Source organism: Lachnellula hyalina, assembly GCF_007821495.1.
Source record: "Lachnellula hyalina strain CBS 185.66 chromosome Unknown contig00062, whole genome shotgun sequence".
In the NCBI taxonomy this organism is placed as follows: domain Eukaryota; kingdom Fungi; phylum Ascomycota; class Leotiomycetes; order Helotiales; family Lachnaceae; genus Lachnellula; species Lachnellula hyalina.
Window position 1 is genome coordinate 124,884 of NW_022157176.1, and position 20,756 is coordinate 145,639.

A 20,756-nucleotide genomic window follows, 5' to 3' on the forward strand; every position below is an offset into this window, starting at 1 on the left:
CTCTTTGGGGAGTCCGGAATGAACGAATGCTGGGGAAAGGAGGGTGGTGCTGTATTTTATTTTTATTTATTTTTAATCTCTTCTTTCATTCCTACCAGCCCAGTTAACTGGATTCCGGGGAAGCCTAATCCCCCACGACGCCCTTCCCCTGCCCTGCTTTGCACTGCACACTCTGCACTGCGCCTCCTTGAGGTATTCTGGAAAGGGGGGTCAAGGGGTTTCATAGGCTCGAGAAGGGTGAGGTACAGTAGGAATGTGAGGTGAGCATCCTGTATACGCGTAGAGTGAGGGAGTGAGCGCTTACGAGTTGCTCTTCTCGGGTCCAGGCTGGCGGCGCTTCCTGCTTCGTATATGAAATGGTCTGTCGTCTCCGTGAAGTGAAACAGTGTTTGAGAATCATATTCTCATCGGTGAGTCGATAGGTAGGTAGGTAATAATAAGAGAGAAAGGTACGTATTGGAAGGGATGTAAAACAGGAAGGCCCCAATTTATTTTCTTAATTCCCCACGTTTCGCTCGCACAACTCCGGTTGTCTGTCTGTCTGCGACGGCGACTGCGACTGCGACTGCGGTTCCCGGACTTTGGGTGTGGCTGACGAGGCAGGTCGGGGCTCCCCGAGTTTATATGCAGTCATATTATTCAGCTTTGGGACTCTTTTGGAAACTGAGGGAGACAAGGGGTGGAGATGGGTATAATAGGGCAGGTCTTTGTCAGATTATACTTCCAAGTACCGAGAATGAATGAAGCTGATGATCTCAAGGGGCTACTGTATACCTTGCGGGGTGAGGCGCTGAAGATATGATGTGATGTGATACAAGATGGGGTGAGTAAGTGTGGGGAAGACCAAGCAAAGCAAAGTAGCATTTTTTTACTACTCCATCCTCTAGGATTTAATCTAACTGCATCAAAGGCTTAGTAAGATAGATATCTTTCTACTCCGTAATACTACCTTGATCTCAGCTATCTCACTTACTTACTCGAGTGAATAATCGCTCGTGCAGGTTTAGGGCTCAGGTTACAGAAGTATTTTATCTTACACGATATTACCCCATCAGGACTAGACAACCCCCTGGATTGCTGGCGCTCTTTCTCCACTTCCGTTTGACGAGGCGAAAAGGGAAAATGGTGCAATGCCGGATAACCACAGAAGTCGTAATTAGGTCGTCGGCTACCAGGGCAATCAACCAGTCGAGTAGGCGTTCTACTAGTTCAGTAGGTAGTATCTTTCAGAATACTGTACACGTCAATTCCATGGAATATTGAGTTCCAAGTAAGCACGTAGAATCACTCTATTCTTAGCGTTCAGATTCCTCGATTTTCTTACAATTTCCCCACCAAGCAAGCCTAAACGCTAAGTAACTCTTGTCTTTCGGCATCATTATGAGAATCATCTCACCACTGGTGCAGGACACACCCACGCCCTCTTCTCCACCGCCCCGCCAAGCAGGAAGAAAGAAAGCCCTGCAGACCGAACACGCGTAGTGCTACCTGGTACAAGCAGAAAAAAAGAAAGGAGTAAATGAGGCAGCAGCAGTACAGGATGGAGCGGAGTAGGGGAAGTAAAGAGCGGTACTTGTGCATGTACCACCATATGTACAGTATATACCCCAGATACCAGGATATGATATACCTTTACCCTTGGTATAGTGACAGCTTTAGTTATTTTATTTGTTTATGCTTTACCGCCTACAGTTACCGCATTGTCTTGCTCCGCACCCAGGGCTCCCTAGGTATTTATTTTTATTATTATTATTACAGTACCTTGCTATCGGTACCCCTTACTTCTACTCACGCTGCACCCACACTTTCTTTCACGCTCACTACCTAGGTAGGAGTAGTAGGTAGTAGGTACTTGTCCTGTCTTGTCTTGGTTTGTCTTGTCGTGTCTTGCCTTGCCTTGTACTTTACTTGCCGGACACACACCCCGTCAAACCCCACCCACGCCCACGCCCACCCGCAAAACACTCCATACATACGGAGGCGCACTACTGTAAAATACGCTACTTACTGTACGCATCTGGCCTTGCTGGATATCTATTATCTACCCTGTCATACTTACCCTACTGTACCCCCCCCCCCCCCCTACCACTACTCCACACAAATTATCGAACCCAGCACAGTGGAGTGGCCCCTTCCTTCCCTTGCCCTTCCCTTCCCTTTCCCCTTCCACCGTTTCCCTTGCCGTGGATTCCCCTTGCCCAGCCTGCTCCTGCCCCATCCCATCCGCCGGTCTATCCAGCTCACCTACTACAGCGTCTCCACCCCGTCCGTATAAAGTTCACACCCCCCCTCGGCACGTCTTCTCCTCCGTCTGCTGCCCCGTCATCGCCAATATAACGAAAGGAATTCACTACTGATTTTATCACCCACGCACGCACCCATCCATCCAACCCACCAACCCACCCACCCTTCTCAACTCAACTCGATAACATTCTCCTTCCTCCATATCCACCCAAACAATAATCAGTAACAGCATCGACTAGACTAGAGCGTTTAATCTTTTTGTCGCAACGTCTCGACTTTACTCTACAACCACCACCACCCATCCATCCTCGTCGCTCCGGCCGATCAAAAAAAAAAAGGGACGGTTTTCGCTGCGGCGGCAATCACATGCAACGCGCATCTTCCGCAGTAGATTTTGGAAGTCTGCTGAATCCACAGACACAACAAGAGCGAGAGCAGGAGGCAGCGCGAAGAAAATTAGCTGAGATCCAGAGGGTGCAGCTCGAAGCAGAAATGGCAGCCGTGAGCATGATGCCACCGTTGATTGGAGGGCAGCATGGAGAAGACCGACAGGACTTGCCTCGTCCCTACAAATGCCCCTTGTGCGACAAGGCTTTCCACCGTCTCGAACATCAGACAAGACATATTCGAACACATACTGGAGAGAAGCCGCATGCATGTCAATTCCCGGGCTGCACAAAGCGCTTTTCGCGGTCAGACGAGCTGACTCGACACTCGAGGATACACAACAACCCCAACTCAAGGAGGAGTAACAAGACACAACAATCTGTCCAACATGCTGTGCAGAATGGAGGTTTGGAACAGGCATCCATGGCTCAAATGATGCCACCGCCAAAGAACAGCATGTCACGATCCGCGCCTGCATCTGCTCTCGGTTCCCCCAATGTCTCCCCTCCACACTCCTACGCCGCATACTCTACCCCGTCCTCATCTCTTAATCCCTATGGTCGGAGTCTAGGAGGCAGTCCGAATAATGGTCAGAATCTCGATATCAACCTGCTTGCCACCGCTGCTACCCAAGTCGAGAGAGAAAGCACCTTTGCTACACATCACCCCCATCACAACTCGAGGCATCACCCTTACTACAGCCACAGCAGTCAGAACAGTCGGAATCACCTTCCTTCACTGTCGGCCTATGCGATGTCGAGATCACATTCCCACGAAGAAGACGACCACTACTCGCACAGAGTCAAGCGCTCAAGACCAAACTCGCCGAATAGCACTGCTCCATCTTCGCCCACCTTTTCGCATGACTCGCTCTCCCCAACACCCGATCACACCCCTCTCGCCACTCCAGCACACTCTCCCCGTCTGAGACCGTATGGCGGTGGATACGATTTGCCAGGAATTCGCAATCTGACATTACAACATACACCTGCGCTTGCTCCTATGGAGCCCCAACATCTCGACGGTCAATACCACAACAACAAAACAACTTCGGCTCCAAGAAGTGGTCTCACGATCAGTGATATTATGGAGAGGACAGATGGTACGCAGAGGAAACTACCAGTTCCGCAAGTACCAAAAGTCGCAGTGCAAGATCTCTTAACTACGGGCGAAAACGGTTTCAATTCAAGTGGGCAAAGTAGTACAACAGGCAGTGTTGCAGGAGGCGATTTGATGGACCGGATGTGATGGAACCGGGAAGTTCTATGCGCATAGAAAGATAGAAATGCCACCGAGGCGTTTCGACATTCACAACTCAATATACAATAATTCTCCTCGACGACCTGTCCCAACCTGCTAGATGGTATATGGGCTCGAGATCTTTACTGCAACTCAGTTTACGGCTTACCACTTTGTGTGTATTCATAGAACAGCGCCCACGCAAATAGACTTTTCTTTTCTTTTTCTCTTCTCGGCTACTGGGGTTTGAATGGAGGAGGTACTATGATAACTTTACGACATGTTTCTTTTCTGCTTTACTTTTGTTTTGCTTGCAGTCTTGTTTCTTCAGCGTCGTCTAAACACATCATTCTATAGATTGGCTGGGCATAGGGGCTCGGAACGGAGTAGGCACGCGTTCAAGCCAGCTAAGGCATGGTTTATCGCGTGGATGGAAATGCAAATGCAAATGCAATATTACATACTTGAAAACTTGTACATACCGTACGTGCAGACAGTACGATTTTGGACCGCAGTCTAGACTTTGGCATGTGATTGTGATTGTGGATTGTGTGCATGTGCCTTGTGATATTATAAAGGGGGGGAGGGAAAGAGCATGTGAACGATAGATGGATGGATGGATGGATGGTATGGATAACAAGTTCTGGTCAGGTACCATCTTCACATGACGGCCCCTCGAGTCCCTCCCCTTACGAACTCTAAGGTACTCGGAAAGACATGCGCTCCCGTCGGCAGTCGGTAGTTGAATATAGATAGCATTACGTTATAAAATATATGGTTAAATAAGTAAAATAAAGTCTACCGTATATAAGTGTTTTCTTGATTTACAAGGTGTTGTGTTTTCATAAATACTGCTGACTGCAACTTTCCACTTATAGTCAATATGTGACTATAGTATTACTCCGTACTGTACAGGGGGGTATCTTATCAACTAAAAAGGCCGGCCCCTAGAGATGCCTTCTTTAGGGATCAAAGTATATATAAAAAGCCCCGTTTAATAGTAGGATAAGGTGCGGGATTCCATATATACATAGTCTATTTGGAGAGGAGATTAGATTAAGCTGATTCTAAAAGGAGGTTGTTTACTTGTATACGAGAGTTGGGATTGGGGATTCTACGGAACGACTGGCTGGATAGGTAGGGGTTATGGAAGGGAACTTGGTAGGTAGAGAGAGGTATTTGTACTAGGTATTAGTAATATGGTGTAAGGTAGGGATTGTACTGTATAGTTACCTAGTTATGTGCAAGGTACTTGGTTATACATACACACGCAAGGTTGCTGTAGAAGAATTACGAATATCTCCTGATTCCCCTCTCAAACCTTACGATCCCGCTGCGTGCTTGGTGGGCAGAGAGGGGAGCATGTCTACATACATGCATACATCCTTTACTTCGAAGCACATACATAGCATAGCATCCGTCGGTACTTGTGCGGTGAGGTCCGGGAGTTGGAGTAGGTGGGTGAGGAGGAGAGGGTGAGGTTGGGTCGCTTGCGGGTGTGTCCCGCTTCCCCTTGCTTGCTTTGCCTTGTGTTGTGTTGCATGTATGGGCATGGAGAATGGAGAATGGAGAATGTAGAAGAGCGAGGCGGGGCGAGGCGGGGTGGGGTGGGCTGATGTGAGATGGATGACATGAGATGAGATGGGTGTAGCGGGAGCGGTAGAATAGATAGATATTACGCCGCTGTACAAGTACATCTATATGCTTCATGCAAAAGGTTTAGTACGGAGTATCTCTCTACGTATAGTTTGGTATAGTACTATAGCAAGAAAGGAAAAAAGAAAAAAGGGAATCGGGGGGTTTTCATTCTTAGGTTCTCGGGTTCTTGAGCTAGTCTGTATGGTTTTTGATGACTCGTATATAACTTACTCTTTTTCTTTCTCTTTCTCTTTTTCTTTAGCTTATAGCTGCATGTGTATACTTGGTCGGGTTTCACAAGTGAAGTGAAATGAGGGGTTTGAAACGTTTTGTTTCGTACGGTTATAGCTTACTTGCTTGCTTGCATTATAAGTGTAGATAGTCCTGCTGTTGCTGTATACCCATTCTTATATTCTATTCAGCTGAACAAGGGTCGGCTCTTTTCGTTCATCCATGATACCGATCAGAGTACGAAGTTGCCACTTGCTAGCTTTGATCTGATTGGTTGGATAGATGGATGAAAAGCTTTTTCTCTATTACTACTACTTCTACTGCTACCTTATGCTGTGTTTGTACATTTCGATTTTGTTTTTGTATGGTTTGTACATGGGCTCGCCAAGCAATGCAATGCAATATTCAGCTCGGTAGACAAGTGCCTATATGCTGCATACATATGCACCGAGTGCGGTGCGGGCAAGGCAAGGCAAGGCGGGGCGGGGCAATTTACCTTTCGGGATGTCGTGCATATATATATGGCGGGTATATATATTACAGCTGCTACTGCTGCGCGCGCACGATGCATATTTCGTTCCAGGATGCGTATAACACGGCGGGGAAGGAATATGCATATGCGCATGTATGTATGCATTTGCTCCAGACAGAAGTGATCCAAGTGCTTCGACTTTCTTTCGAATCACGCTATAGGACGCGCAGTACGCTGCACTTGATCCGAAGAAAACAGTTTTTGCTTCGGTGATCAGTTCTTCTTGCATTCTATCAGATGAGGTCAGATCAGATCACACAAGATGACAGAGTTTTTTGGGCGGGGGTGTGCGGGGAAGGGGGACACTTCGTCGCGTGGAGATGTTGTAGTGCATGCGGGCGCGCAGGGCAAGGCAGGGCAGCGATCAGCGATCAGCGAGAATATATTAATTGATGGAATAGGCAGCGTTTAAGTATATTGATTTGCTAGCTATAGTAGACTTTGTTGATTGTGCGCCAAGGTGGTTGCTTGTGTATGGTGATATAGCCGCCTGGGTGAGATGGATGGATGGACGTTCTATAGCCGCAGATGAGAGAGATACTTTCCTTTGTCTCTATTCCGCATTTTGCATTTTGCATTTTGCATTTTACAGTACTTGTTGTCTACCCGTGGGCTCGGTTGGGAGAAGAGAAACTTGTCGATCGGGCATCTATCTATATTATGTTGTGACACGTTCGTCTCAATAAGGCTGAACTCAAACTCGTGTTTTTTCAAAGGATATCTGAAAACCGACTGGTGGATCCGAGAGAGAAAGAGAAAGAGAGAGAGAGAGATGATACATAGAAGTTGAGGCTGAATTACCAGATGTTGGTGGCGTTTGGGCTTGGAGAGCTGAGATTTGGCTTTGAGTTGACTCAACCTTTCGTAACGATGACTCGAAGGAACGGGAAGGAGGTACTGTAGCAGTGCTCTCTATGCGATGAGATTGATTCGGAGGTCGGAAGTGAGAGTGAGTGAGTGAGTGAGGGGTTTGTGTTGTGTTACTGTGCTGTGCTACAAAACTGTTTCGATGTCCGGGTATGGCACGGGTGTAGCAAATGTTATACATGCGAGCTGAATCGGTGCTGGGTCTAAACCCACGTTGGAGACTCGAGATGAAGGAATGCAATGCATAGGGATGGTCCAGGTGTGTTGTTAGCAATTGAAGAAAGAAAGAAAAAATTGAAAAGGTTGAAGAAAAGCAGGCATGCACTATGGGGAAACAGAGAGCTCGGGAGGAATAGGTGCGGGAAAGGAAGTGGCTTGCAGGTTCTGAAAAACGCAGGGGATCATGGAACATGTTCTTTCTTTAGGTACATTTGCTAGATTCTGGACGATCTTTTAAGAGTCTTGCAAATACATTACTAGTAAGTTTAATGTATACACCTAAGAATAAAGCCTAGGAAGCCCAAGTCATCTATAAACGTAACTTCAACACCAGAAAACAAGGAAAACTAACTCCATGTTTCTCTACTTCCGGAAAAAGTAGCAGCGAGGTAACATTGCAAACACATGAACTTTTAGTACATGCAAATGTACTTATCCTTATATATAACCAGACATAGTCAGAACTCGGGATAGAGAGGCGCTCGGGTAACTCCACCTTTCATCTGAACCGTAGTACATTTCGAACTGGGGTTTCCCCGGTCCCTGTACATATCCATGGAAGAACTTCTATAACCAAGTTTGTTAAAAGGGGCAGATGATTCTCCGGCGCCGGTTGCAGAGTATGTGCAATGCTCCCGTTCTTGCAGCCGGGTGTGTTGCACGAAACAAAGATGCGGGAGAGCCGTTTCAGGGGTTTGTGAGGGTACTTACTTGTACATGGTCACATTTTACAGTATAGAGTACCTACTTTGCGATATCTAGAGCGTTTTATACTTTGATATTAACCTGCTTCTCTTGCAAGACGCTTAGAGACTGCTTGCTGAACGGCGGGGGGAGGGGGGGTTGTCCGGCTGCATATCCATATATTAAAACGCATTGCTGTGGTTGATTATGTCCGCTGTTTGGCCCGGATGGGATGGTGTTATTTAAGGGCCTGCATATTATTGAGGGGAATATTATAAATTGAAATCTGAAATCTTACTCCCTCCTTTCGGCGAGGCTGGGGAAGGTTTTCTCTATACTTTCACTCCATGTTATGCTAGAGATGGAAACATAGAGAGGGGCACGACTTCATGTATTTATTACTCGAATATTATCAATCTGATATGTTTAAGTTTCCAGAACTCATTCAAACGTCTAGTTAAAGACTTACTAACTTAAGAAGAAAAGCACAGCCTTGCTAAAAGGTAGAATTTTGCTATAGTATAGTACTTCCTAACTGAATTCTATTCATAACATCCGCCACAGAAGCCAATATCATTATCGCAAACAACTAAAGTACAAACACCGCCGCTTAGGGCACTCCGCAGTTCGCATTCCCATCCCTCCTCTTAGCCTCGCACCAAGCTCCTCCGAGCTTTCGTGATTTTCTATAGTGGTAGATCGGATCGGATTATTACCTAAAACAAAGCGACGATCTATATATAACTGCGTCATCATATCCATTCATCCTATCTACATAGGACGGCTGCTTATCAGTTCCACGTGCTTAATGATCTGCGCTTGTGATTCGTGGATTTGGAGACGGAGGAATTATGGTTTTCTTGATACGAGACGAGATAGGATGCGTTATTAGAGCAAGGAGCTTGCAAGATCTAGGGGCCTGGACGGCAATATATCTTTAGAGAGAATTGGGAGTGGTGTTAGGATACGATGGGATAGGAGGGGATGTAATAGTAAGGTAGGTGGAGCTAGGGCTCGGCTCTCCACAATCTGGGGAATAGAATAATGTGGGGGTATATATGAGCAAGAAAACATGGAGTACAGGAAGCAGTTGGCCCATACTATGATAATAGTAATAAACTTTAATTGGTGCACTTCACCCTTGCGCATATTTTCCGTTCTTACAAGTGCTAAAATTGCCATTTGTTGAAATATAAGAACGTCGCTGAACTGCCGTGGTACTAAGTCCAGCCCAGCTCATTTTTAGCGTTATCTTGATCTAAGTTTTCTATTTTAGTAGCGGTCGAATTTCAGCTCCATCTCATCTTACGTCGTACGACTTTCGGACGAACATTCTCGGGGCAATTTCTTGACCAACTTCTTGGTTTTAGAAAGGGACGAAGAAAACGAAAAAGAAAAAGACTAAATGAATATGGAGGAACGAACGAAGGGTGCGGGGAAGGAGGTAAGGTATATAATGGCGTGTTTTGGCTTAGAGTGGCATGTTAAGTGCTGTGTTATGTTGTGTTGTACATTCGGTACGTGCTTGTACAGACACGATACTCGTACTTCCCCTCTTCCGTCGCGATACCCCGTACTATCTATACTGTACACCGCCGGGACACCCCGCCATCTTCGTCACCGCTACTAGGTACTCCGTATGCATGTATGGTACGTTACTCCGTACCCCACACCAAATAAACGTAGCGTGGAGTCCACTCTAGTTTCTGGGGGCCAGGTCGGACCTGGATGGGCAGGAATTGCCGTTTCGGGTAGCTGGAGGGAATTAAATTAGTGAGTAAGCAGGCAGGATGGTAGCAGGATATCGATGAGATGATCTTAAGTAAGAGTATTGCTTTTAGATTATTATTCTGTCTCTCTCCTAGATCTACCTACCTACTACCTATAGTATAACATTTCTAAAGCCATACATAGTACTAGTGTGTCGAAATGGCATCCTTTCTCTACCCCAATCTGACAATTGCATACTCCGTACCTGTAATTCTCTAATATGGGGAAGCCTCATCCGCGCTGCCTATTATCTTTTCTATTCTTCCGACCGAATACGCAGGTACGAGAGGGGTGGGAGTAGGGGTCTATATAGTATAACCGGTGAGACGATGGTACTATACTACAAGCTGGGAGAATAACGTGCATACTATGCCGCATAATACTACGATTCCCACTTCTTTTCCTCTATGTTTTCTTTTAGCTGTTTATAAATTCTAGCTTTTTTTTCCTTTTCTTTTCTTTTCTTTTCTTTTCTTTTCTTTTCCCCGCGCGAGACTCATCGTATATGACACGGGGGTAGAGGGGGTGGGATGGAAGGTGGGGTATACAAGTGCGGTCCGTAACGTAACCCCGAACTAACGGTCGAGATCTAGATTCAGAGCAGAGCGCCTCCATTTCGCAAATCTGATTTGAGCTGATCTGAGCCAAGCTGAGCCAAGAATCTGGGGAACAGGATGGAGAATGTATTTTTGTTTCACACGAGTGATATCGGAGGTAAAGTAGATTGCATGTAGCTATGTTATGCATATAATTAATAAATTCTTAAAAGTAGTACTATACCAGACTAGTACTGCCTTATAGGAATATAATATATTTAACCGTACTAAGGTACCTTGTATCCCATGTTACGGCATTAGGGTATATAGAAGATATATCAATTAGAAGAACCAGGCTCAGGTAGGCGGATCCACGCTAAGGTACCACAAGGAATAACACAACATAACATTCTACCTACCGACTCTACTCCGTCGTGAAATTCCCCTCCTTCCCCTCAACGCCTCCCGTCGCTGGTTTCATACGACGTACATAGGTACTATACAGGATTACCAGCCTACAGTACCTACCTCCTTACCGCCTCGGGAAATCTCCTACCAAAGCTTCGGATCTTCGCGCCTCTTTCTCTCATTCACCCGCTCGTCTGTCTGCACATATATGCATGTATGCGCCGCATTGGATTTCATGTACATGTACATGTACTAGGTACAGAGAACGTGTTTTTAATTGATCGGTAATAGAGGATATGGTAGATAAAACCAGGTCGTGTTTGCACTTGTATGGACTCACGGAGTATGGATTTGACTGCATTGAATTTTTTGATAAAAAACAAGCACCAAATGAAATTACCTACGCTACAAACGAGCTGATCTACCCACCTACACACCTGCAGTGATTCATTGATTGATTGAGTGATTAATCGACTAGACTTTCAACATCTTGGCATGATGTTTCTCGTATTCGCACCTGGAGAAGAAATTAAACGTGAAGGTGCGAATAGGCTAAGAAACACTTAAGCCAGGCCTGGCTAACGGAGTATTATAATATAATACATACTCCGGTGTTAGTGATTAAGTATCATTTAGTAAGAGATGTTGACTCACTTTATAACATTAGGTTATATTGCTTTTTGCTTTTTGCTTTTCACCGCTCGCGTAGAATAACACACCGCTTACTCCGTACTGTAGCGGATCTTGGGATTTGGATCATGTTGGAATCTATTACTAGCATGAGAGGATCTATAGCATGGCGGTGAGATGACACGGTATGGTATCGTATGGTACTTAGCCTGATGTGGGGTGCATCGTGCATGCATATTGGCATGACGCAAATTGAATTGGTGACGGACGCCTCAACTTTTCAATTGATGAATGAGAATGCTTTGTATGTATTTATGCTGAGGTGTCCCTTTGATGGGATGGATAGAAGCAGGAGATCGCACAGAGGTATGAAGAATGAAATGAGGAAATGATCGCGTTGAGTCTGCTGTGTACATGTCCGAGCCGCAGTTTCTTCATTCCATCAATGAATGAACAGAGGTAAAGATGTCAGCTGGCTCTTGGGTAACTGTGATCGACAGAGGAGCAATAATTCCATATGCTCTGTGGGTTGGATCTGCGCTCAACTTCGAAACGAGATACTTAAAGCGTATCTACGACAGACAACGTTGCATTGCGGTCGTTGTGCGAGGGCGGGCATGAGGTACAGAGACTTTGCTTGAAGCATGACTGCGCTATTGAGACTCCCTAATGCCTTCTCCTGTCAACAATTTGGTATACTGTGGCAGCTTGTAGCATTATCGCATTGTCCTGCCTCTGAAGCACGAGCACGGCATGTCTTTTCCCACCACTCTTGAATGGCTGAAAAGGCCGCTCCGACGCTTTTTGAATCACATCTGCATGCGTATGGTTTTGTCTCTGCTTCGTACGTCCCGAACAATCCGGGCCTGTTTAAGGTACTTTGATTTCAACTTCTTGTTCTTAGCGTGAAAGGGAAAGCAAGGAGCAAGGGAAGTTTTGCAAGCACTAAAGCCAGACTTCTTAAAGTCAAAGTAAGCTCTTGTAGAAGAAATAGACGAGTCAAATGAAAGGGGTGTTTAGCAACCTCGGACTTTGTCAAAGAGCAAGTTCATCTTCGCTATCATCTATCTCTTCTTTCGGGCCCTCTTCCTCGCCCTCTACTTCATCTTCTTGTTCCTCCTCTGCGTCTTCAACTTCAAGCTCTCCTTGAGGAGGTATCAAGATGTCCTCGCTGCCTTGCCATTGTGGTGGCATGACAGGCACAGCCTCCTCGTCGTCTTCAGCCCAACCGTAGTCTTCATCATCTTCGCCTTCACTATCTGGCACCTCAAGGTCAGTTGCTGAAATCTTTCGTTTCTGCGGGAGGATTGGAGTGGACGGTAAATTCCTTGCCGCTGGAAGTTGTGGGCGGGAGGGGTCGAAAAGAGTGGTTGATGGTAGATCTAGAAGCTCCAATCCATTCTGAAATGATGTCAATACAATAAGAACCAACGTGGTTGTCGAGCAGATTGTGAGAAATGTCAACGTCTTGAACTCTCGGAATAGAAAACGTGGTAAACATACCTCATCGATGAAGAACCCCACCACCTTCTGTCTCCCATCAGGTAGAGCAGTTCCTTCAGCCTTAATGACTTGGGCTAACCTCACATTATTTACGGCTTGTCCATCTTCATTGTTCCATCCCCAGTCCCTGAATAAAGCAACTCTACAACCGAGACCTTGCTCCCACGCAGTAGTGCTGACAGCGGGGACAAGAACTGCACCACATCCTGGACGCATTTTCGTCACACATTGTGATAAGACGACGACGGCGATATTGCGAGTCGCGGCGAGCTTCTGAAGGGTGTTTGTTAAGGATTGAAGAATTGGAAACTTCCGTGCGGCAGGATTTGGGGCTGATTCTGTCAGCTTAAGTCTGTCGTTGGAAGGAGCAGGATACCTTACCTCCAGATCTTTTAGGAGCTCCGGTAGCATCTACGGTGCGAGAAAAAGCTGTGGTGATTAGCGAGGAGAATGAATCAATGATGATCAAGCTGGTATTTGGCGCTGGATGGTTTTGGGATGTCCGCGAGAAGAGGGCTACCAAATGAGCGAGTGTGGGTGTCGAGAAATGTGTCAAATTATCAAGCAAGTCAGATATGCTGCGGGGTTCCGTAGAAGACTGTGATGTTATTGGGTGAAATGTGTTTATGATTTGAGAGAGTCGAATTCCTGGCACTGAATGTGATGCATCTGTAGATATGTCAATATAAAGATGATCCAAGATTCTCTGGAGCTCATGACTTCAGCTAGCGACTTCGTACACGCAGTCGGGATAACAAGAGACTAGTTGAAAACATCTCAAAATGGCAGCTTGCGGTAATCGACAGAGTTCACAGCCGATACTTCTATTCGAAGCATGAGCGCGGTGTGCTATGCGAACAGAGAAAATCGGAAATGAAGACCTACCTACCCAAATCACACCCCCGCCAGCTTGTAACGCACTTGCAGCTAATTGCATCCTGTCTTCTTCATCAGCAAATGAGAACCTCTAGCTAAGAGCTTCACCAACCCAAGAGCTGTCTTCCCAACCCCGGGAGGGCCATAAACCTCAGTCACCTCCCCTCGTGACACACCACCATAGAAAGGCTCGGTCTCTGGCAATTGAGGCTCCTTGTTCTGCAGCGCATGGTCAAGGAGGCTCAAGCCGGTAGAGATGCATCGTTTAGGTGATGACTTGAGATCTTCTAGAGCCTGGGCTGCGGAGATTGTGGGCATGCGATCTGGTTGTTGTTAGAGAGGATTCAGAGGATTTAAAGGGTGGAGGTGATAAATGAGGTCTTACGAGCAATTGGCGATGAGAAGTTAGATATGCCTGGGCCGTGAATAGAGTCATAGTCCATGGTTGTAGGGATGGGAGGAGGATATCTGCATGTGCATGGCATTGATTGTGGAGATGATATAAGTCGCGAGGTGACAGAAGCGCGTCGGAAATTCTTCACAACACGCTCGCGCTGTCAGGTGATCCGCGTGGTGCATGGACTTTAGGTTGTGGATGTAGGGCAACTTTGGCAGTTTGTTGTGCTATATATAGAAGGAAATAAGCATATCTACGGAGTATTGCTACTCTAACACTCTAACTCTTATAGTGTTTTACGGCCATCTCCACAAAAAGAAGAAGCGACCAGGAATCTGGTGCTCAAGATTCAGCCCCAGCCCTACATCCTTTGGTACATGTACGAATATACGAAGGGAGTGGTGATTCACATCCTCTATATAAATATTACCAGATTTATCCTTTAATTTCAATATGATTGCCTCTACCGGTACTTCCAAGACCTTGGAAGAACATCCCCCTTTTCTTTTTCTTTTGCTTTTCCTTATCATCGATTCATCATCTATTACTGTTCGTACCCCCAAATTGCATAATGCATGGCAGCACCACCGCCCCTTCTGGCCTGCACTGATATGGTAGATCTTTACGGGTTCCTGGTAGCCCTGGCTCTCATCATTCTAAGCGATCCAAGCCGATCCAAGCGATCCAAACGATTCGGAACCTCAGATTGGTCAAGTGTCTGGGTACAGTACCGTACTCCCTACCTGCCCTGCCTACTTTAAAATCATTGTTCTCGTATCCAATCGTTCAATTAATTAAGAGACTTACCTTTGCGCGGTTGTTGCAGTATCATTTATACAAAGTATATTTCCACAGTACCTTTACTTATCTTGCGGAAGATCAACAGGTACGGTACCCAAAAAGAAAGCCCCCATTATTAGTATTGTTTGACGACATTTGCTGGCGGAATCTCATTCGTTGAGCAATGCGCTGGGCGTGCCGTAGCGCGCCTCTACCGCGATACGGTTTGATCCCCCCCCCCCGATCTAAACAAGTGCTGATTGGTTGCGGTGACTATGATTCGTGATCGCATTCATGAGTAATCCCTGTTTTCTCGTACTGTAATCCAAATAATAATCCATGAAATTTTTAGACATGCATGCATACTGCACCCAGAACAGGAACTCACTTCGAACCATACGAAGTACTGTACCTACCTAGATAGCTAATCATAATCCACCTTGTCACCCACTTCTCCATCTCTCTCTCCATCTCTCCTTTGCTCCATTTCTCCATTTCTCCAGAACGTTCAGCAATCTACAATCCTTTTGCGACCTTACCATCCATACTTACGTACTGCTTTCCGAGCATGTTATTGGGCAATAACGCATTTCAATTATGAGGAGCATTATTAGATATCTGTCGCTGGCTGCAGCTGCGCAATCAGCAATCGCCGTCCATCTCGATGTGACCAACACAGGTGGGCACCCCTGGCTTGTTTACATGCCTAGCAGATCCCGTACTGACCATTTTCTGCAGATTCGATTAAAAGCGCAGCAAAAACAATTGCATACGGAATGATGTCCTACTACAAAGGCAATGTCACCAATACCCCCGAAACAATCGGAGTGCTTCCAGCTCCCTTATACTGGTGGGAGGGTGGGGCTATGTGGGGATCTATGTTGGATTATTATCACTTTACCGGCGACGATGAATACAACAAGGTTGTGACGCAAGCATTGCTCAGCCAGGTCGGTCCAGATTACGATTACATGGTGCCGGTCCATGCGAAAGATGAGGGCAATGACGATCAAGCCTTTTGGGGTTTTGCTACAATGTCAGCGGCCGAGAAGGACTATCCACAACCAACAGTCGGAAACTACTCTTGGGTACAACTCACCGAGAATCTGTGGAATACTCAAGTCAGACGCTGGGATACATCTACATGTGGAGGAGGGTTGAAGTGGCAAATTTTCACATTCAATAATGGATACGATTACAAGAATTCCGTCTCAAACGGAGCTTTCTTTCAGCTGTCTGCGCGACTAGCTCGATTTACTGGGAACCAGACATATTTGGACTGGGCAGAAAAAGCCTTCCAATGGATGAAAGATGTCAACTTATTGGACGATGACTATCACATCTACGACGGCGCAAATGATGACAAGCACTGTAATGACACCAACAAAGTCATCTGGACGTACAATGGAGCAATTGCGTTATATGGTTCAGCAATTCTCTACAACTATACCAATGGCTCTTCTACCTGGCAAGAACGAACAAGTGGCCTTTTAAACGCAACAGCCAACTTCTTCTCTCCCTTTGACAACTCTTCAAACATCATGTACGAGCCAGCTTGCGAGACAGTAAACACATGCAACAACGACCAGTTCTCCTTCAAAGCCTACCTCTCCCGTTTCATGTGGGCCACTACCCTTGTCGCGCCATGGACAGCACAATCAATCACCGCCATTCTCACCGATACTTCCAAAGCAGCCGCACAATCCTGTTCTGGGCCGAGTGACGGCGTCACGTGTGGGGAGCACTGGTACGAAGGCGGCTATGATGGTAAATATGGCGTAGGGCAGCAAATGAGCGCATTGGAAGCTATCCAGGGTCTCTTGATCGCCGACAGTGTGCCGCCGTTGCACAGCGGGCAAGTGCACCTGTTAGCCACTACCGCTACAACAACTACGAGCGCGACTCCTACACCGACCGCCACGGCTACCCCGACACCGACGAAGAAGAAGAAGAGTCTTGGAGGAAGGAACGAGCCTAATTCATTGATGTGGTCAGTCCCGGCTATCATGACTGTCATGATGGGGATGACCGAGTTGTCGTTCGGAACGAGAATATAATTAATACTTGCTTAATTTAGCGGAATCGGGTATTTATAGAGAGGGATAAGTGCTATATTGGAGTTCGGGATATATGAGCGGGCTTGACACGAAGATACCAATCAGTTCTGGGGGGATGGGATATAGACACATTAGACTTGGCCAGAGTACATAGAACCGGTAATGAACATACTCTAATAAAGCCCCTCCCTCACTGGGGCAGTTCTCGAATTTTTTTTAATTTGATTACTCTCTTCAAAACGCGCTCCGTCCATTACACGCCGGATCTTCTTAACCCCACCACATGGTGTTGGTGTTTGAGTTTGAGATCTGTGCGTTTGAGAGTTTATAGAGGCCGAAAGGAACACTTTTGATTCTTTAAACCTACGATTAGGATGTTCCTAGCAACGTATATATAAGAAAGATAGCTTCCACACCGCTGATGCATAAATTAGAGATGCTCTATAGACTACATACATACATACACAGAACGTTGTTGTAGAGGAGGTATCGCAACATGTTCTGGTGATTTATCTGAAAGTGTAATCTGGCGATTGAGTTCTCAGTATGATACGTAGTTCAGACTAGACGGACGAAAGGGAGACATGAATCAGCGAGCGTCTTCTTGGAATCTTGGATTACACTATGTGTATGCCTTCTGGGCTTTGCCTTAAGAATGACCTCTTTTCTATAAGTCCCCGCTCACTGTCGGCAATATGAGCCGTCCAGCGGATTTATATGTCCGATAAGATCATTTTCACTTCACGCGAATGCCCACCGAAAGAGCGGAATCCCATATCCATTGCCGATCACTTGCGGCGCTCTAAGTCCAGCCATGTTGATGACGGGCACTTGGCCTCCGAACGTGCTCCTAACACTCTCTATTCGAGCGTACTCGTACTCGAACCTATTTAAACTGGACGGGATAAGTGAGTACTGGGCATGGTGGCGCGATCCAATCGCAATTGATCGCGAGATGATGTATGTATGTACTTTCGCACCAAATCTGCTACGTTGGTTCAGTTTATGTCAATGCTTCATGAATCGCTCGATTTGAACTTGGGGATGATCATCTTTCATCCTTCCTCTTAAACGTCTTTCGGAACTTGAACCTTCTCAACCCAGGAGCTCAAGCCTTCGAGCCACGCATCAGCGGCAAAATGCTCTGCGCGAAGGTGGTACATGGCCGCATCGAAACTTTCCCAGGTAAATTGAGTGGAGCATGGCGTGCATTCCGATAGATAATTCACGGGAACAGCCTCAGCCCAGCGTTCTGGTGGTACGCGGCAGATCCAACCTACAGCCAAATTTGATGATTCTTGACCTTGAAGGGCAGGGGTTGCTATAGATCCATCGGGATTGTTTGCTACATGTGGCTGACCTTGTACTGGCTTATAAATAGCTGTTACCGGTGCCGACTTGGGTTGGCTCCCTAGGAATTCCCTCACTTCTATCCAGTACGCCCATTGTTTAGCCTGGTCGATGAGGTCATTGAAGTATCCAGTTGTATACGTCCTGGTGTCAAGGCGGATCTGTTCATTGGTAGTCAAATGTTCCACTGTCGGGCGAATGAACGAGATCGCTGTGAAGCAAAAGTCCAGAAACAGCGCAGCGTCACTTGATGTTTCCTGAAAGCCAAGTAATTAGTGACAGTTTAGCAATCATTGTATGTGAAGATAAAACTTACAGCGGCACAAACGACTAGTTCCTGTTCGAGATCTCGTAGACATACAACTTCCCTGACGGGGATCTTTCTAGAGCAACCTATTACGGTTGGGACGAAGTGTTCCAGTGAAATTTTGTCGAGTAAAGGCTGCAGGATATGCTTGTTGATCCGTTTCGTTGCGTGGGCACCAAGAAATGGGAGACCCTCATTCTCCGAGGTATTGGCAACAGGAGACCGATAGCTTGTAGAGGAAGGATGTTTGATCGAATTTATTGAGACTGCGGTATCGCTTTCCACCTCGACGCCAGCATACCATGCATCTATACGATGTTTCAAACTAGGCAATACTGGATCCTGTTCAACACCTTTCTTATCTTCCCTTTCAACCTCGACTGGCGCCTTTGACTCTGGAAGAGCTTGGAATAAGGGAGATTCACGGCTTGGAGGCGGCACGGGTTTCATACCAGGGCCACAATTGCAAGTCATTAGTCCATGATATTCTGCGATCATGATTAAAACTTTGTCCGCAGTTGGTCGAAGTTTCTGCTCCTGTGCCATCATCTTAGAAATCAAAGCAAGGCTCGTTGGATCATCCAGCGTAGCAAACCAATCTTCTATCTTGTGAGCTGTAGCATGATAGCAAAGGGTCATCCGGTCGGGCTCATCCGGGACTGGTTCACTCCGGAAGTCGTGAAACTCTTCGATACCCCGTTTGTTAATGACTGTGGTCATTTCGGAGAAGACACAGCCCAGTGAGTACACATCTGCTGGCCTCCCTCTCCGATCCTCATGCACAACTTCTGGGGCACTATACATCTTCGTGACACCGACAGCGTACCCTTCAGTTGAGCTGGTGAGACCGGAGCTGAATTGGTGAGCAGAGCCGAAATCGGTAAGGTATATCTCATCGTCTTTGCAGATAGCATTGCTAGGTTTGATATCCTTGTGTCTGATATTTCGCGAATGAATATACGCCACTGCAGAGGCAAGACAGTATTGCCATTTCTTAAGTCGTTGTATATCTTCTTCCGGGAAATCATTCTCCCCAACTCGCTCCAAGAAGTGGCTGAGATCCTCATCACCAGCCGGGGTAATAAGAATGCCAAACTGACGTGGTACAGAGGTGGTTTCATATGTGCTTACGACCTGTACAATATGTCTATGTGAAAGTTCTCGGAGTACTGCGACCTCTTGCTGAATCAGGGGAAGGAGTGTTTTTCGAGCCATGTTGGGTAGCCGAACAACTTTTCGGGCGAGCACAATGCCTCCCTCTTCTCCCTTTCGACAGACTGCATCGACGCTTCCAAGTGAGCCATGTCCAAGCTGTTTTATGGTCGTGAAAGGAACAAACTTATGGCTCCTATATTCGGTGTGTGAGAATTCAATGGCTGCCTGAATTCCATCAGCCTCAAGAAGCTTGCTTGGGTATCTAATATCGTCGGTTACCTGTGTCCTAGCTGTAGGAGTTGAAAAATCACTCAGAAGGCTATGCTCGGCTTGCTTGAGGACGCTGGGTTTTATAGTTTGACTCGTGGATGTCCCATCGGTTCCGTCCCCGCTGGAGGACCCTGTAAGCTGCGAATTGCTTCTCGCTTCTCGAAATGTATCGAAAGAGATAAGACTCTGCTGAGACTGTGCGGACTGTCTCTCAATTTTCAAGACGGCCCCGTCGGACTTCCGTACCGAAATTTTCCTCAACTCTAGTCTCTCGGGTTCGCAGGTCTGTTTGCAGCTCGGACATACCCAGCCATCTGAAATAACAGTAATACGATCTAGACACCGTACGCATCTCCACCAGCCCGGGGATACAGTCCTGCTCGAGAACCATTCCTGCTCCCGTTTTGGGGTTCTGTGTCTTTTGGCCATGTCCTCCATGTGATATTCCCTCAAATGATCGCGATATGCATCTTTTCGTGTGAACGCATCCTCGTCTTCTGATCTTCGACATGAAGGATAGTCGCAAGGAAAAGATCCCTCTTGTATTGCATTGGGATGGTCATTTTTGTAATGACTAGCAAGGTCCGTAAAGACTTTGAATCGAAATTTGTCGTTTGTGTCCCAGCAACTGGGGTGCTCGCATCGGAAAAGTCCCAAAGGAGTGTTTTTGACTTTC

General features: G+C 46.5%; 4 protein-coding genes across 4 annotated transcripts; 2 read left to right on the forward strand and 2 right to left on the reverse strand.

The window, feature by feature from the left end:
- Positions 1-2,610: 2,610 nt before the first annotated feature.
- creA (DNA-binding protein) lies at positions 2,611-3,879 on the forward strand (the record flags this gene model as incomplete). The annotated part of the gene is made up of 1 exon (XM_031149364.1): positions 2,611-3,879. One exon carries the CDS (start codon positions 2,611-2,613, stop codon positions 3,877-3,879), a length of 1,269 nt encoding a protein of 422 aa, XP_031005551.1.
- An 8,541-nt stretch (positions 3,880-12,420) lies between these two features.
- LHYA1_G004405 (uncharacterized protein) lies at positions 12,421-13,299 on the reverse strand (the record flags this gene model as incomplete). The annotated part of the gene is made up of 3 exons (XM_031149365.1): positions 12,421-12,786; positions 12,889-13,161; positions 13,270-13,299. The coding sequence occupies 3 exons, from the start codon at positions 13,297-13,299 to the stop codon at positions 12,421-12,423; spliced, it is 669 nt and encodes a 222-aa protein (XP_031005552.1).
- Positions 13,300-13,815: 516 nt separating this feature from the next.
- Positions 13,816-14,207, reverse strand: LHYA1_G004406 (uncharacterized protein; the record flags this gene model as incomplete). The annotated part of the gene is made up of 2 exons (XM_031149366.1): positions 13,816-14,087; positions 14,150-14,207. The coding sequence occupies 2 exons, from the start codon at positions 14,205-14,207 to the stop codon at positions 13,816-13,818; spliced, it is 330 nt and encodes a 109-aa protein (XP_031005553.1).
- Positions 14,208-15,538: 1,331 nt separating this feature from the next.
- DCW1_4 (Mannan endo-1,6-alpha-mannosidase) lies at positions 15,539-16,998 on the forward strand (the record flags this gene model as incomplete). The annotated part of the gene is made up of 2 exons (XM_031149367.1): positions 15,539-15,620; positions 15,680-16,998. The coding sequence occupies 2 exons, from the start codon at positions 15,539-15,541 to the stop codon at positions 16,996-16,998; spliced, it is 1,401 nt and encodes a 466-aa protein (XP_031005542.1).
- Positions 16,999-20,756: the final 3,758 nt, after the last annotated feature.